Source organism: Artibeus jamaicensis, unplaced genomic scaffold (genome assembly GCF_021234435.1).
Source record: "Artibeus jamaicensis isolate MK-2021 breed Jamaican fruit bat unplaced genomic scaffold, CSHL_Jam_final contig_1715, whole genome shotgun sequence".
NCBI classification, from domain to species: Eukaryota; Metazoa; Chordata; class Mammalia; order Chiroptera; family Phyllostomidae; genus Artibeus; species Artibeus jamaicensis.
The window spans coordinates 1,187,338-1,202,099 of record NW_026521335.1 but is presented as its reverse complement, the minus strand read 5'-3'; the positions used below and the strand labels follow the sequence as shown (position 1 = coordinate 1,202,099).

General features: G+C 38.7%; 1 protein-coding gene across 5 annotated transcripts in view; it reads right to left on the bottom strand.

Annotated features, from left to right (window-relative positions):
* The window catches only part of PIP5K1A (phosphatidylinositol-4-phosphate 5-kinase type 1 alpha), a 42,162-nt gene that overhangs the window by 19,932 nt on the left and 7,468 nt on the right, over positions 1-14,762 (bottom strand). For 3 of the 5 annotated variants that reach the window (XM_053670321.1, XM_053670312.1, XM_053670301.1), the window contains exon 2: positions 5,892-5,930. The exons of 1 other annotated variant lie outside the window; for it this stretch is intronic. In XM_053670321.1, coding sequence (XP_053526296.1) covers positions 5,892-5,930 — 39 coding nt within the window. Of the gene's footprint in view, positions 1-5,891; positions 5,931-6,540; positions 7,430-14,762 lie in introns of those variants that run through there. One more of the 5 variants, XM_053670303.1, reaches the window with a different exon arrangement.

Genomic DNA, 14,762 nt, shown 5'->3' with positions numbered 1-14,762 from the left:
TTCAGATAGAGATTTTAAATGTCCTTTCCCCTTCCTCCCTCGTACTCACAGTATCCGTAAGCACATTCCCTTTTGTTCTAGTCCCTTTTCTTACTCCAGTATTCATATTTTTTCTGGGAAATAGATCTGTTCTTGATATATTTACCCATCAGAGCCAGAAGGTCTCTGATACAATGGCTGAAAGAGAAAGGGCATAAGAAAAACACCCAACACTAACTGGAAAGTTTGGGGCTTGGTTAAAAATTTTCCTGTAGAACTAAAAGGGTAAGAAATTTTAGAGCATATCTATGGTGTTTCAACCCTCCATTAATAATATTAGAAAAAAATGGTAAAGAGTTGATCAGGAGATAAAAAAAGAAGCTAAGGATGAGAAAAATGCAATGTCAAAATAAGGAAAAAGCATTCAGTGCAAGCGGAAGCTGATTCTGCATCCCTGCAGCCTCATCTTGATTTCTGCTGCAAACTCAACAGGAATTGCTGGCATTTACTTTTACTTACTAAAGTAAGTCTGACTCACTAAATATTTAATCAGGGCAGCTATGCAAAGGTAAGTGTTTAGTTAAATCTCATTATATATGACTTTTATCCATTTAAATTCAGGAAACATTTCAAGAATAGTGATGTTTAGAAAGTGACTAAAAGACTTTATCTATAGAAAAAAATCTACTCTGAAAGGTTAAGTCAATTCTTAAGGGTTTACCATCCCCGTAACCTTCATCCATGATCACATCAGAGACACATGATCACTCAGGAAAATGACCTTCCTTCCCTTTTCATACTAGAGAATGTTGGCCTTTATCTTCAAAGGCTACTGATATATCACTTCAATCTAGCTCTAAAGAATTTGAAAGGAATAAAGATTAGATATATTAAAGAAAATTAAAAAGTTTAAGAGTCCAAATGGGATGAATACGCAATAACATAAGTCAGTACCAAAGTAGGAAAACCCCAGTCCATTTTTAAGGATTAATGGTGAGGGGCAACAACACGTATGGGATTAAGGGCAATCCGGTAAAGCCCAATTGTAACTGTTAAAGACAAATGGTCAAGCGCCCTGAGAATTTCAGAATATAGCTGGGCTTGGATGAGAGGCTGAAATAGCACTTAGTAGTACAAAGGCCACAGACCAAGCAATTCTGGTACCCATAAGCAGAACATCAAAATTTCCTTCCTCATGGTGAGTCAGGGTGGCAAAAAATTGGGAACAAGATGGTTTTCATTTTTCCTCCCAAAAAGAAGGAAAGGGAATCATTACCTAGCTTTTAGGAAGACATGCTGCATAAAATAAGCCAGAAAACTGGAAAAACAGCAGAGCCCAATAATCTACACCTTTGGTAGGATGCTTCATCTTCAATAAAGTTGACTTCAGCTGGGTGGAAGACTAGGCAAATGAGGACGGGAACCCTGAGCTAAAGCTGAATGACTGAGATTACTGATTACTGACTTACTGCAAAATTTAAGGAGTCAACCAACAAAAACAAATAGTTGATCCTTTTATATCTTACAACCTTTTAGACAAGAACAAGTTAACATGCTGAGCTATTTAAAAATCAGAAGCCCTAGGTTCAAATCCCTGTTATTGTGTATCAGGCAAACTGTTTTCTATATTTAAGAGAAAAGAAACCTATATTAGGCTATATGATTAGATAAGCTAAATTCAAAGTACTTTATGGACCATAAAGTGCTACACAAATGTTGTAATATTTGATTTCTAATGCAAGAACAAAGTTGAGTCCACAGCAAAGTTTAATGTTCAATTACCTAGAACTTCATTAAACTCTAATCAGCATCAAGGCCAGTTTAACTCGGTTGGAGCACAGTTCAGGAAACTGAGGTCTTGAGTTTGATTCCCCATTAGGGGACATGTCTTGGTTGCAGGTTCAGCCCTGATAAGGGCACATACGAGAACCAACAATGGATCAATGTTTCTGTCTCACATATGTTTCTCTCCTCCTCTCTCGCCCTCCCTTGTCTTCTCTCTAAAATCAATAAGCATGTCCTCAGGTGAGTATTTTTAAAAAAAGAAAAGCCTTGGCTGGCATGGCTCAGTGGATTAAGTGCCAGCCTTTGAACCAAAAGGTCACTGGGTGGATTCCCAGTGAGGGCTCATGCCTGGGGTGCAGGCCAGGCACCCAGCTGGGGGGGTGTGAGAGGCAACCACACATTGAAGTTTCTCTCTTCCTCTCCCCCTTCCCCTCTCTCTAAAAGTAAGTAAATAAAGTCTTTAAAAGTATATACTATCATTTTATAATCCATATCCATGATCCACATATATCATCCTTTTTTGGGGTAGGAAAACTGAGTGAGGAGTAGAGTTCCAACATTAACATTTACTTTTTTTTTTCCAGAAAAAACAAACAAAAATGCTTTTTCCCAAGGACTTTGGGAAGCTTCCTCTCACCTTCTAAGTCAAAACTCTGAAGAATTATTATCAATATGCCTATATTATCTTTAGATCACACTAGGAAATGTGGCATGTGCTACAAGAAAGGAGAGTGCATTACTCAACAATAGGTTATAGAGGCTGTCAGCTTAACTACAAATGCTACAGAGAAGGTCCTAACCAGCTTCTCCTCACTGGCTCAATTTTAACGCATCTCAGCACCAGTTCAATGCAGAATTATTCAGTTCCCCTCCAATCGCTTATTCAATGACTATTTACTGATTTTCTGTTACATGTCAGGAATTATGCTAGGTACTCTTGGACGAGTTATATATTCCTGACCAAGAGGAGCTCACAATATCTCTTTTTTCTCCATCACTTGGGCATCTCCACATTTTCCTATTTCACTTTAATCCTGACTATAAGACTAAACTGAAATGCTGATACTTTTTTAGAAAGGCTATTTCTCTCCACTGACCAAACAATGTATATTTTTACAGCATGTTAAAAGCTTACGAATATCTCATGTGGCCCTCAAAACAATACTATAGGGCATGGGAATTGTTTTAACTAATGACTTAAGAGACATATCCACCACATACTGTATATCTGACACTTGTTTAGATGCTGATTAGAAAATAAGCTAAAAATTGCCCTGGCTGGTGTGGCTCAGTGGACTGAGTGCTGGGCTGTGAGGGCTCATATCTAGAGTGCAGGCCAGGACCCCAGAAGGGGGCATGAGAGGCAACCATACATTGATGTTTCTTTTCCTCTCTTTCTCCCTCCCTTCCCCCTCTCTAAAAATAAATGTAAAAGGTCTTTTAAATTTTTTAAAAAATAAAAGAAAATAAGCTAAAAACATTTCTGAGACAGAAACCTTGAGAGAAGAAATTAAATAACCTTTGTTAATTTTGTAGATGTGACAAATGTGCTGTGGTAATGTTACAACTCCTTCTCCCCTCTAAATAGAGTCCTCATCTGTAGAAATACTTTCTGCAGTATTTATGGGTGAAATCACATGAAGACTAGGTTTGCTTTAGAATATTCCAGGGAGTGAAGGTGGGGGAATGAAGAATAATAGATACAAGATTGGCAAAATATTGCTGCTGATGCTAGCTGATGATAATGGAGGTTCATTACACTATTTTTTATATTTTGTATATGTCTGAACATTTTTATAATTTACCACCAAATAAAAGAAAGCAAGTCTAGATAATCAAGCTTCTTTATCTGAGCTGGCTTCTTTCTGAAAGGTTTTCTTAGTAAAAGTAAGGCATCCAGGATGAAGTTGTAATAGAGAAATTGGTTTTTTTTATATTACACAATTTCCTAATTCATGTCCATAGTTTATTTCCTTCATGTCTGTGGGACTCCTCCTTATTAACAGGCCCTGAACCAAGAAGCACTGTAAACAACTAACCAGTACTGCTCTACTGGAAGCAAAAAATAAAGCCTTGACAAACAGGCTGCATCAGAAAAAACAATGGTTCCAGTAACTTATACCAACCAAGGTAATTTGGAGCCCTAGTTCCTCTGCAGAAAGAAGAAAATGTAAAAGACCCAGAGAAGCAAGGGTGTACTCACTTTGAGAATTTTTTTTCTATTCTGGCTTGGAGATGCTCAGTCTGGCTGAAATCTACAGTTGGTTCGAGAAAGTTGATTTTTATATAGAACAAGTTGAGAATTTAGCTCTTTCAACCACAAGTGAAGCTACTGGCCCATTTTCAACAACTATGTGTACTATGAAGAAAAAACAGAAATTATCAAGAAATTCAGAAAGGGCCTTTGTGATTTTTAGTCTAATCCTGTTTTTTTATAGATAAAAGCACAGAAAAAAAGGATGTGCTCAAAATCAGAGAGCAAAGCTAGTGACAGAGCCAGAATCGGTATCCACATTCCTCACACCCAATTCAAATCTCTTTCTTTCAAATCTTTTGTTTTCATTTCCTGGTGAACTAGTGTCTAGGAAGGACAAGAAAGCACCAAGGGAACTAGAATGCTCTAACAAATTAAATCAATCTCAGAACTGCTAATGGACAATATGAATGCCTATTTTCTTCCCTTGACTATGCCCCCTTCCCTTGGGACAAAGAAATCTACTTTTTTTTATTCACTGGTAGAAGATTAAGAGCAGAGTCCTCCTCCTTCAATTCCTCTCAAGTTAGTTATAATAACAATAACAGTAATAACACTGTTCCTCTGACAACAGTCATTAATATCACTGGAAAAATAGATCTCACTTTTTTAGTTGAGATTATCCTTGTTCTGTACCACATGATGTCAGTATTCTAGAGGAGCAGAAACTGACTTTCAGGTTCTGATATTTGAAAGAGCAGTTTCAGTTTCACAGATATTATGCTCCTCGCTAGTAGTAGAAAGTATCATTTTGTCTTAGTGGTAGGAACTCAGCCACTTTTACAAGAGGTGGGGGAAAAGACCTTTCATCTCAGATTAGTTTTCCTTTGGTGTATGAAGAACCATGACTTGCTCTTATTAAAAGCATAAGGCTTAGAATTACTGAATGTGCAATGACAAAAAGAGGGCATTTGCTAGGCAAACTTTGGTTTGTTTAGTTTCAGGGATCTTGGAATTTACTTGGGAATCAGTTACCGATTCTTGGCATAAATCCACATTAACTTGTAAAATATTTTCTGAAAGAATGATCAGTAACTCCACATATTATGGCAAATGGAGGTCAGAATTTTGTTGCTTTTTAAAGAAGAGCTAAAGTCAGAATAGTTACATTCCCTTCTATATTATTCTCTCCTTCACTGAGGACTACTGGTTCAGTCAGTACCCATTCAACAATAAATACTTAATTTGGTTTAAAGTCAAGTTAGTTCGCACACAGACTTTCAGATAAGCAAGGGAGCAATAATGGCATAGTGGGTAGGAATGTGAGCTCTGAAATCAGAACACCTACGTTTGTTAGGTTTGAATATGAGATCTACCATTTACTCACTGCATAACCTCCAACAAGTTTTATTAAAACTCTCAAGACCTTGGTTACTTTATCTATAAAGTGGAGAAATAGTAACATGCATCTCATAGGACTGTTAGGAAAATTAAATGTCACATATGGCACTTAACATATAATATATACTCTATAAGTATAAGCAATTATCGTTGTGAATTATGAAACTCCATCTATAAAATAGGAAGAGTCAGGGGAAATAAGAGGTAAAGCAGAGAGGGAAAAGAACTGAGGCTCATTTACTTAAACAAAAGAAAATGAAGTCATGGGAAGACAAAAACAGAGAGTTGACTAATTAACCATGAAACTGAGAGATACTTTTATGTTAAGATAGCATCTTTTTTGGAGAGGGCAAAGGGAAATGGGAGCTTAAGTAAATTATGTTTATTTATAAGAGATCCACGGCCTTCTTGGAAGAAGACCACGCACTACTACTACTACTACAAAAAATCTGCGATTGTTATGGAGAAGAGGAGTTGGCTGCTAGTTACTGCAAGCTCATGCTTCTTCAGTACAGATTCGCATCAGATCTACCTCTCTGACTCTTGACCCCACAGCACAGAAAGTTGAAACCTAAATGAGGAAAAACAGAAAAGTTATCACTTAATTCTGGGATTGTATTTACTTACAGTAGAATAAGCATATCTTTAAAAAAACTATAAAGCTTAAAATTATGAACATGACCTGGTCTGATCCCCAACACCACATTGAAGTGTGAGATGATTTTTTGCAGTCAGTAAAAAGCAAGAGAAGTTCTGGCAGAAAAATTACAAGAGTGGTTACAACACTTGCAACCCAAATCATTTCTCTATGGAGTGATTTCAAATTGGCAAAAATATTCTAAGTATTAAAACTCCTTTGCATGCAGGCTTCTAATCTTTTAAGAAAGAATATGTGTATGTTGTACTTGAGGCTCTTCCCTCCACTGTTAAAGGGTCATTTGGCAATACATAACAAAAAGCCTTAAAAACTAAAATGTTCGAATTAACCTGAACATGGGAATTTATCCTAAGGAAACAGTCAAGTAGACAAAAATGTGTATACAAAGATATCTAATGCAACACTGTACATAATAACTATAACTGAAGAGATAACATAATTGGAAAAGAATCTAAATGAACAGTAGGTAATTGCTGACCTAAACCGTGGTGTAATAATAAAATGGAATTCAGGGATATCCCACCTTTTGGGGTCTCTGGGCCACATAAGAACAGGAGTTGTCTTGGACCATACATTAAATACACAAAAACACATAATCACACACAAAAAAATCTCATAATGTTTTAAGTAAATTTACGATATCATGTTGGGCCACATCATAGCCATCCTGGGCCGCATGTGGCCTGCGGGTTGGACGCCCTGGAAGAGCATATAACCACTGTTTTTAGGTATATTTATTTACGGCTAGAATGTCACAGTAAGTTGTTGGAAAGGGCAAAAAAAGTATATAGTACCATATTTTTGAAAATTACTTATAAATTCACTGTATTTATACACATAGAAAAGGTGCAGAAGATCCTATACCAAAATGTTAAAATATGACCACCATGGATAGGGGGTTAGGTTAATTTCCTCACTTCTATTTTTCCTTATCTACATAAATTTTCTGTAACAAATAATTACACAGATAATTGAACAATTACTTTATAACCCATTTTTCCTGTTAAACTACCACTCAACAGTCCCAGACGTTCAGACTAACATCATTCCACACCCCACACTTTAACTCAAGCTCACTACAAGTATATTATGCTTATGCAGAGATACACTAGAAGGAAAATATAAAAAGAAAATGCCCCAAATGCTGCTAACAATCCCAAGCTACAAATAAGCATGACTCCCATACACTCACTGTTTCTCTACCACATATTACTGGGTTGGCCAGAAATTTGTTTTATAAAGTATTTTTTAAAAAACTGATTGATTGGCCCTGGCTGGTGTAGCTCAGTGGATGGTGAGCATGGGCCTGCAAACCATACCACCGCTGTTCGATTCCCAGTCAGGGCACATGCCTGGGTTGCAGGCCAGTTCCCAGCAGGGGACGCAAGAAAAGCAACCGTACACTGATATTTCTCTCCCTCTTTCCTTCCCTTCCCTTCTAAAGATAAATAAAATCTTAGAAAAAAAAACAACCTGATTGATTAATTTTCAGACAGAGGGGAAGGGAGGGAGAAAAAGAGGGAGAGAAACATCACTGTGTGGTTTCTATTCACATGGCCCTCACAAGGGACCTAGCCCAGACTGGTGCTCAATCCACTGAGCCACACCAGCCAGCCAGAGCATGTTTGTTTGTCTTTTGTAGATGGCTCTGGTAGCATTTAGCTATCTTTAACTTCAAAACAATTGTTAGGTTGTACTGTGACAGCTATCATATTAGCATGCATTAAAAGAAGAACTTATCAATCTAAGTGGTGAATTTTTGTGTAGCCATTTTAACATTGAAGATGCAAGAAAATATGCAACTTTTTTGGCATATTATGCTTTATTATTTCGAGAAAGGTAAAAATGCAACAGAAACCCAGAAAAAGATTTGTGCAGTGTGTGAAGGTGCTGTGACGGATTGAACGTATAGAAAATGGTTTGTGGAGTTTTGTGCTGGAGATTTCTTGCTGGACAATGCTCTGTGGATGGGCAGACCAGCACAGTAGACCAGTTGGGGTTGACAGTGACCAAAACTGGACATTGAAAACAATCAACATTGTATCACACAGGAGATAGCAGACATAGTCAAAATACACAAATCGGCCCTGGCTGGTGTGGCTCAGTGGATTGAGAGCCAGCCTGCAAACCAAAGGGTCACTGGTTTAATTTCTGGTCTTGGTGTGCATGCCTGGGTTGCAGACCGGGTCCCCAGTCATGGGCATGTGAGAGACAATTAATCACTGTATCTTTCACACACTGATGTTTCTCTCCCTCTTTCTCCCTTGCTTCCCCTCTCTCTAAAAGTAAATAAAAATATTTTTAAAAATACATATATCAATAGTTATCAGTGAAAATGAAAAATATGTCTTTTATTTTGCACAAAAAAACACACAAATTTTTTGGCCAACCCAATACTTTGAGATACCTATTCAAACCTGAGACAAACCTGTTATCAGCATATATAAGAGGTTCTCTCTGGGGTTTATTTTTTATATCCTTCAGAATATTAATATTCTCCTGTAACATAGGAACACCTAACTTTAGCCTATTTCCTGGATGACAAGACTAGAAAAATATACAAGATCCAGCCTCTACATTATGAAAATAAATGAGAAATCTTTAACGTTAGCAAAATAATTTCAAAACAGCTGAACCAGTCAAGTGCCTATGTGGAAACAATTCAATCAATTCTTGCTAAAACACAAAGCTGAATCATCACATGGTGTAAGAAAATTTTTCTGAGTAACCCTGGACTAGATTTAAGGAAGCACCCCATTTTGGCCGTTGGCCTAATTCTAAATTGTGTTTGTGGTGAAAAAGGTGCTGGAGGGCCTGGTTTCTAGTCACTAGTCAAAATACCACTGTGACTCTCCATAAATTTGCTTGCTACTACTAAACCCCTGGAGACTAAGATTTACCATTGAGAGAAAGGGAGAAAATGTACAGGAGAAGAAAAACCATCAACATGATTCTGAAAAGTGTGAAAAGGCAAACTATGAGGTGGTCTTAATAGAGATCACTCAAACGAAATATTTTCATACAGTAAATAGCTCCAAAAAAGGTTTTCTCCCCAGAGTGTGGAACAAAACAGTTGGCCTTAATACCAGAGCCTCTCCCTGCACTTTCAGAGCAGAAGTATTTCCTTTGGAGAAGAGATGACATCATCCGCCAGATGACAATTTAAGAGGCAGTGTGTGACTGACTTCAGTGTTTGAAGCACACATATAATTTGGAGACATTAGAGGTTGGCCGGATATGCATTCCTCACACAACTGGAATTGTGCCTGAACAGGTCACGGAGAAGCAATCCCAGAGACCCACCCAACTCAACGAACTACCAACACTACTACATAAATTTTGTCAATTATTTCTACATAGAGCACAAAGAGAGAAACAGGCTTTTCAGAAGCAAAATACTAACTCTTAGGGGATGTCTTTGTTAGTAAGATTGAGAGCCAGAGGCTTTAAAAGATTAAAAAACCAAAAAAGCAAAAACAAAAACCCACACAAAACCAACCACAATCAGCAAAGTTGTTTGGACTTTTTTTTTTATTGTATTTGATTAAGCTGTTAAATTGTCCAAATTTTCCCCCTTTGCCCCCTCCACACCCTCAGCTTCCTCAGGCGATCCCCACACCACTATCCATGCCCATATTTCATGCATGTGTTCTTTGGTTACTCTAATTCCTATGCTGTATCATCCTGGCCGGTTAGCCCAGTTGGTTAGAGCGTGGTGCTGATAATTCCTACGCTGTACTTTACATCCCCATGACTATACCTTAACTGCCAATTTGTACTTCTTGGTCCCTTCACCTTTTTTGTCCATTTCCCCAACCCCGCTCCTATCTGGCAACCATTAAAATGTTCTCTGTATCTGTTTCTGTTCTGCTTGTTAGTTCATCTTGTTTTTTAGATTCAACTGTTGATAGATATGTATTTGTTGCCATTTTATTGTTCGTTTTTTTTTTTTTTTAAGATTTTATGTTTTTAGAGGGGAAGGGTAGGAGAAAGAGAGGGAGAGAAACATCAATGTATGGTTGCTTCTCACATGCCCCACTACTGGGGACCTGGCCCACAGCACAGGCATATGCCCTTGACTGGGACTCGAATCTGTGACCCTTTGGTTTGCAGGCCAGCATTCAGTCCACTGAGCCACACCAGCCAGGGCTTTATTTTTCATTTTCTCCTTAAAGACGACCCTTTAACATTTCATATACTGCTGGTTTGGTGGTAATGTACTCCTTTAGCTTTTTCCTGTCTGGGAAGCTCTTTATCTTCATTTCTAAACAATAGCTTTGCTGGGTAGCATAATCTTGGTTGTAAGTCCTTGCTTCTCATCACTTTGAATATTTGTCAGTCCCTTCTAGCTTGCAACATTTCTTTTAAGAAATCAGCTGGCCATTTTATGGGGGTTCCCTTATAAGCAACTAACCGCTTTCCTCTTGCTACTTTTAAGATCCTCTTTTGGCCTGGCTGGTGTAGCTCAGTGGATTGAGCACGGGCCTGCGAACCAGAGGATCGGGGTTTAATTCTCAGTCAGGGCACATGCCTGGGTGGCAGGCCAGGTCCCTAGTACAGGGTACACAAGAGGCAACCACACATTGATATTTCTTTCCCTCTCTTTCTTCTTCTCTTACCCTCTGAAAATGAATAAAATTTAAAAATAAAATAAAATAAAAATGGGGGGGGAGATCCTCTTTTTATCTGTAACCTTTGGCATTTTAATCATGATGTGTCTTGAGGTGGGCCTCTTTCAGTTCACCTTCTTTGGGACTCTGTTTCTGGGACTTGCATGTCTATTTCCATCAACAAGTTAGAGAGGTTATGTGTTATTATTTTTTCAAGTAGGTTTCCAATTTCTTACCTTCTCTCTTCTTCTGGCAACCCCCATGATTCAAATGTTGAAACACTTGAAGCTGTCCCAGAGGCTCCTTACACTATCCTCAACTTTTTGGATTTTTCTCTTCTTCTTGCTGTTCTGATTGGCTGTTTTTTGCTTCCTTATATTTCAAATCACTGATTTGATTCTCTGCTTCATTCACTCTATTATTGATTTCTTGTAAATTGTTCTTGTTCTTTACTTTAATTAGCATATTCTTCATTTGTGACTGGTTCTTTTCTATAGATTACATGTCCGTTTTTATGCTGTCAAAATTCTAAGTTCACTAAGCATCCTTATAACCAGTATTTTTGAACTCTCCATCTGATAGACTGTCTATCTCCATTTTGACAAGTTTTCTTTTTCTTTTAATATTTTATTTATTCATTTTTAGAGAGAGGGGAAGGGAAGGAGAAAGAGTGGGAGAGAAACATCAGTGTGTGGTTGCCTCCTAGGTGTCCCCTACTGGGGACCTGGCCCGCAACCCAAGCATGTGCCCTGACTGGGAATCGGACTGGCGACCCGTTGCTTCACAGGCCCGCGCTCAATCCACTGAGCTACACCAGCCAGGGCTACAAGTTCCTTTTCTGAAGTTTTGTTCTGTTCTTTCATTTGGGCCATGTTTCTTTGTTTCATTTTGGAAGCCTCCCTGTATTTGCTTCTATGTATTAGGTAGAACTGCTAGGTCTCCCAGGCTTGGTAGAGTGGTCTAATGTAGCACATATCTTGTAGGGTCCAGTGGCAGAGCCTCCCCTAATACCCAAGCTGGGTACTTGAGGTGTGCCCACTGTGTACACCCTCCGGTTGTAATTGAGCCTTGATTGCTGTTGGCACATCCAAGGTCAGTCACAGCCTGTGGTCTGTATGTGGTCACACAGCATAAGTTATAAAATGATCTGCAGATGGCTCCTACTTGTACTGGGCATAGAGATGCCCAGACAAGGTCAAGCTGTGAGCTAACACTGGCTGGTGCTAGTGCCAGGCCTGGGGCAACTTATCAAGAGGTACAGGGCTTGCTGAATACTGCTTGTTTAACCCTGAGGAGGTCAAGGTCTAAAGAATTACAGCATAGGTCACATGTATCCGAGTGATACATTCATTACTAGTATGTGCTGAAATATAAAAAAAATACTTTTAAACACTATAAATTTGCATTCCTTATATTTATATAAGACATGATTTTTTATTTTTCAGTTACAATATATAAATTATTAAACAGCGAAATGTACAATATATTCATTTAGCATCTCTTTCTTGTGGAAACTGGCTAAGATAAAATCAATGTATGTATTTGTATATCATAAGATTAGCTCTAAAATATCTTTTGTGATAAAGCAGTTGAGTTCTGGCTTGTCATTTTTTGGCCGAACTAACACAAGTGGACACAAAATATCCCGCAGCTGTTTTCTAATTTGTCTTCTTACTGGGTTTTTCCTCCATTTTGATTCTTTAGCCTTTCCAAAAAAAATATTCTTCATTCATGTCTCATTCATCTTTACTTCCTTCACTACAAATATCTTGCTCGGTATCCAAATCTTCTGAATGAGCTTTCGCATACACTTCATCTTCTAAATCACTTTCATTTTCAAATTCAACTCTATCACTCTCATCATTGGACTTGAGTAGCATTCACTGAAGTTCCTCAACATCTCCTGGATTATCAAATCGATATATTTTCCAGCCATTTTCAATGGTAAATGAACACAACATTGACTTCAAAATTTTTGAAAACAAAAACACAAAAGAAAAACCAACTATAACAACACTTACTTCGGAGTTCGGGTACCTCTCGGGTACAATGTACTATTGATTATCACACACCCTTAGGAAATACCATGTTATAACCAAACTGATGGCTTAAACCTTATGGCTTAATGTTAGTCACATACAAACACACAGCTAGTCATGACCTTGAACCTATGTACCCAATATTTGTGATTATTTAAAAAAAGGATTTGTATCTCTCAGATCAGCTGGACCTCTGCAGGGTTAAGATAATTTATAAGAATCTGAAGCAGGGTCAAGACAAGCCATTCAAATGAAAAAGCCATTGGAAACAGCTAGGGTGTATTGGAATGTTGGGAGGGGCAGGGCCTTAAGAATCACCAGGGTGGGGCAAACCCTGTGAGCCAGGTTGATGGAGACTCAGATGTAGAGCCAGCCTGCCAGCTCTGTGGCTGTTGGGGGAGGGGCATCTGCTAGTACTTCTGTCTGGAAGAAACCTGCCCCTCAGCTTCTGCCCTGGTGCTGCACAAATCAGTTCCTCTGTGTATGTCTCTGATGCCTTTCAATCTGCTGCCCGCCTCTGCGCTGAAGCTCAGAGGGAGTGAGTCTGAGTTAGTCTCTGTCCAAGTTCTCCAAGAGCACCTGCAAAGGAGTCCCGCAGTTTCCATCTTCCACAGCCTCAACATCCACTGGTTTTTACAGCCAGAAGTGATAGTGACTTCTCTTCCTGGCACTGGAACCCTGGGGTGGGGACCTGGTGTGGGACTGGGACCCTTCACTCTTGAGGTGGGGCCAGCCCAATCAGCATCTTCCCCTCTCCTACCAGTCATGTTGTAGTTTCTTCTTCAATTTCATAGTTGTAGGACTTCCATTCAACTCATTTGTTTTCCTGCTTTCTAAAGAAAATAATCTCTTTACTTAATGGGATTTGACTACTTCCAACACTGAATTATTTCCAATAAATCTCCTAAAACAGAAGTTGTTATTGGGTTGACTTTTTAAAAAGTTATCTTATTGTTGTTCAATTACAGTTGTCTGCATTTACTCCCCCACCCTCCCCTTCCCCCTTGGTTTTGTCCATGTGTCCTTTATATTGTTCCTGACAACCCTTCCCCAACTTCACACCATTATCCCCTCCCACCTCCCCTCTGGTTACTGCCAGATTGTTCTTAATTTCAATGTTTCTGGTTATATTTTGCTTGCTTGTTTTGTCGATTAGGTTCCAGTTAAAAGTTTCAATTTCTGATGGTTTTGAATGATAGTTGTTCTATAGTTTAGCTGTAATTTTTTTTAGTAAAATCTCCTTTTTTTAAGACCCCCCCCCAGCTTTTTATTTATTTGTTTGTTTGTTTTTAGAGAGGATAAGGGAGAGAAAAAAACATCAATGTGTGGTTGCTTCTCATGTGGCCCCCACTGGGGACCTGGCCCATAACCCAGGCATGTGCCCTTACTGGGAATCAAATTGGTGACCCTCTGCTTCACAGCCCACACTCAATCCATTGAGCTATACCAGCCAGGGCATAGTTCAGCTATAGTTTTGATGTGGTTGTGCAAAGAGGCCAGCTGTGTTTACCTACATCTCCATACTGACTGCAAGTCCATATTGGTGGACTATCTGAAGCAGTATCCCCCAACCTCTAAACCTGAAATACAGAAAGCCATTTTTACTACTGTATACCCTAGCAGGTGGGAGGCACAATATATTCTCCACATGAAAATATTCCAAAATTGTCTAAAATGTCAGCCTGCCTCATGGGAAGTATTCGACTGTTAAGAAGTAGCATTAAAAAAAAAAGAAGTATCATTACTATACCCTCAATGTAGACTAAAGCCAATTAAGAAACCAAGCTGAGCCCTGGCTGGGCACAGGCCTGTGAAGCAAAGGGTCGCTGGTTCGATTCCCAGTCAGGGCACATTCCTGGGTTGCAGGCCAGGTCCCCAGTAGGGGACATATGAAAGGCAACCACACATTGATGTTTCTCTCCCACTCTTTCTCCTTCCCTTCCCCTCTCTCTAGAAAGAAATAAGTAAAATTAAAAAAAAAAAAAAAAAAAACAAGCCACATCTCAGAGAAAGCCTAAATTTTGTTTTCTAGCAGGTGTCAATTTTTCTTAAAAATCTTCGAGAAAACAGAAAGGTAAGGATGCTTCTAGAAGCTA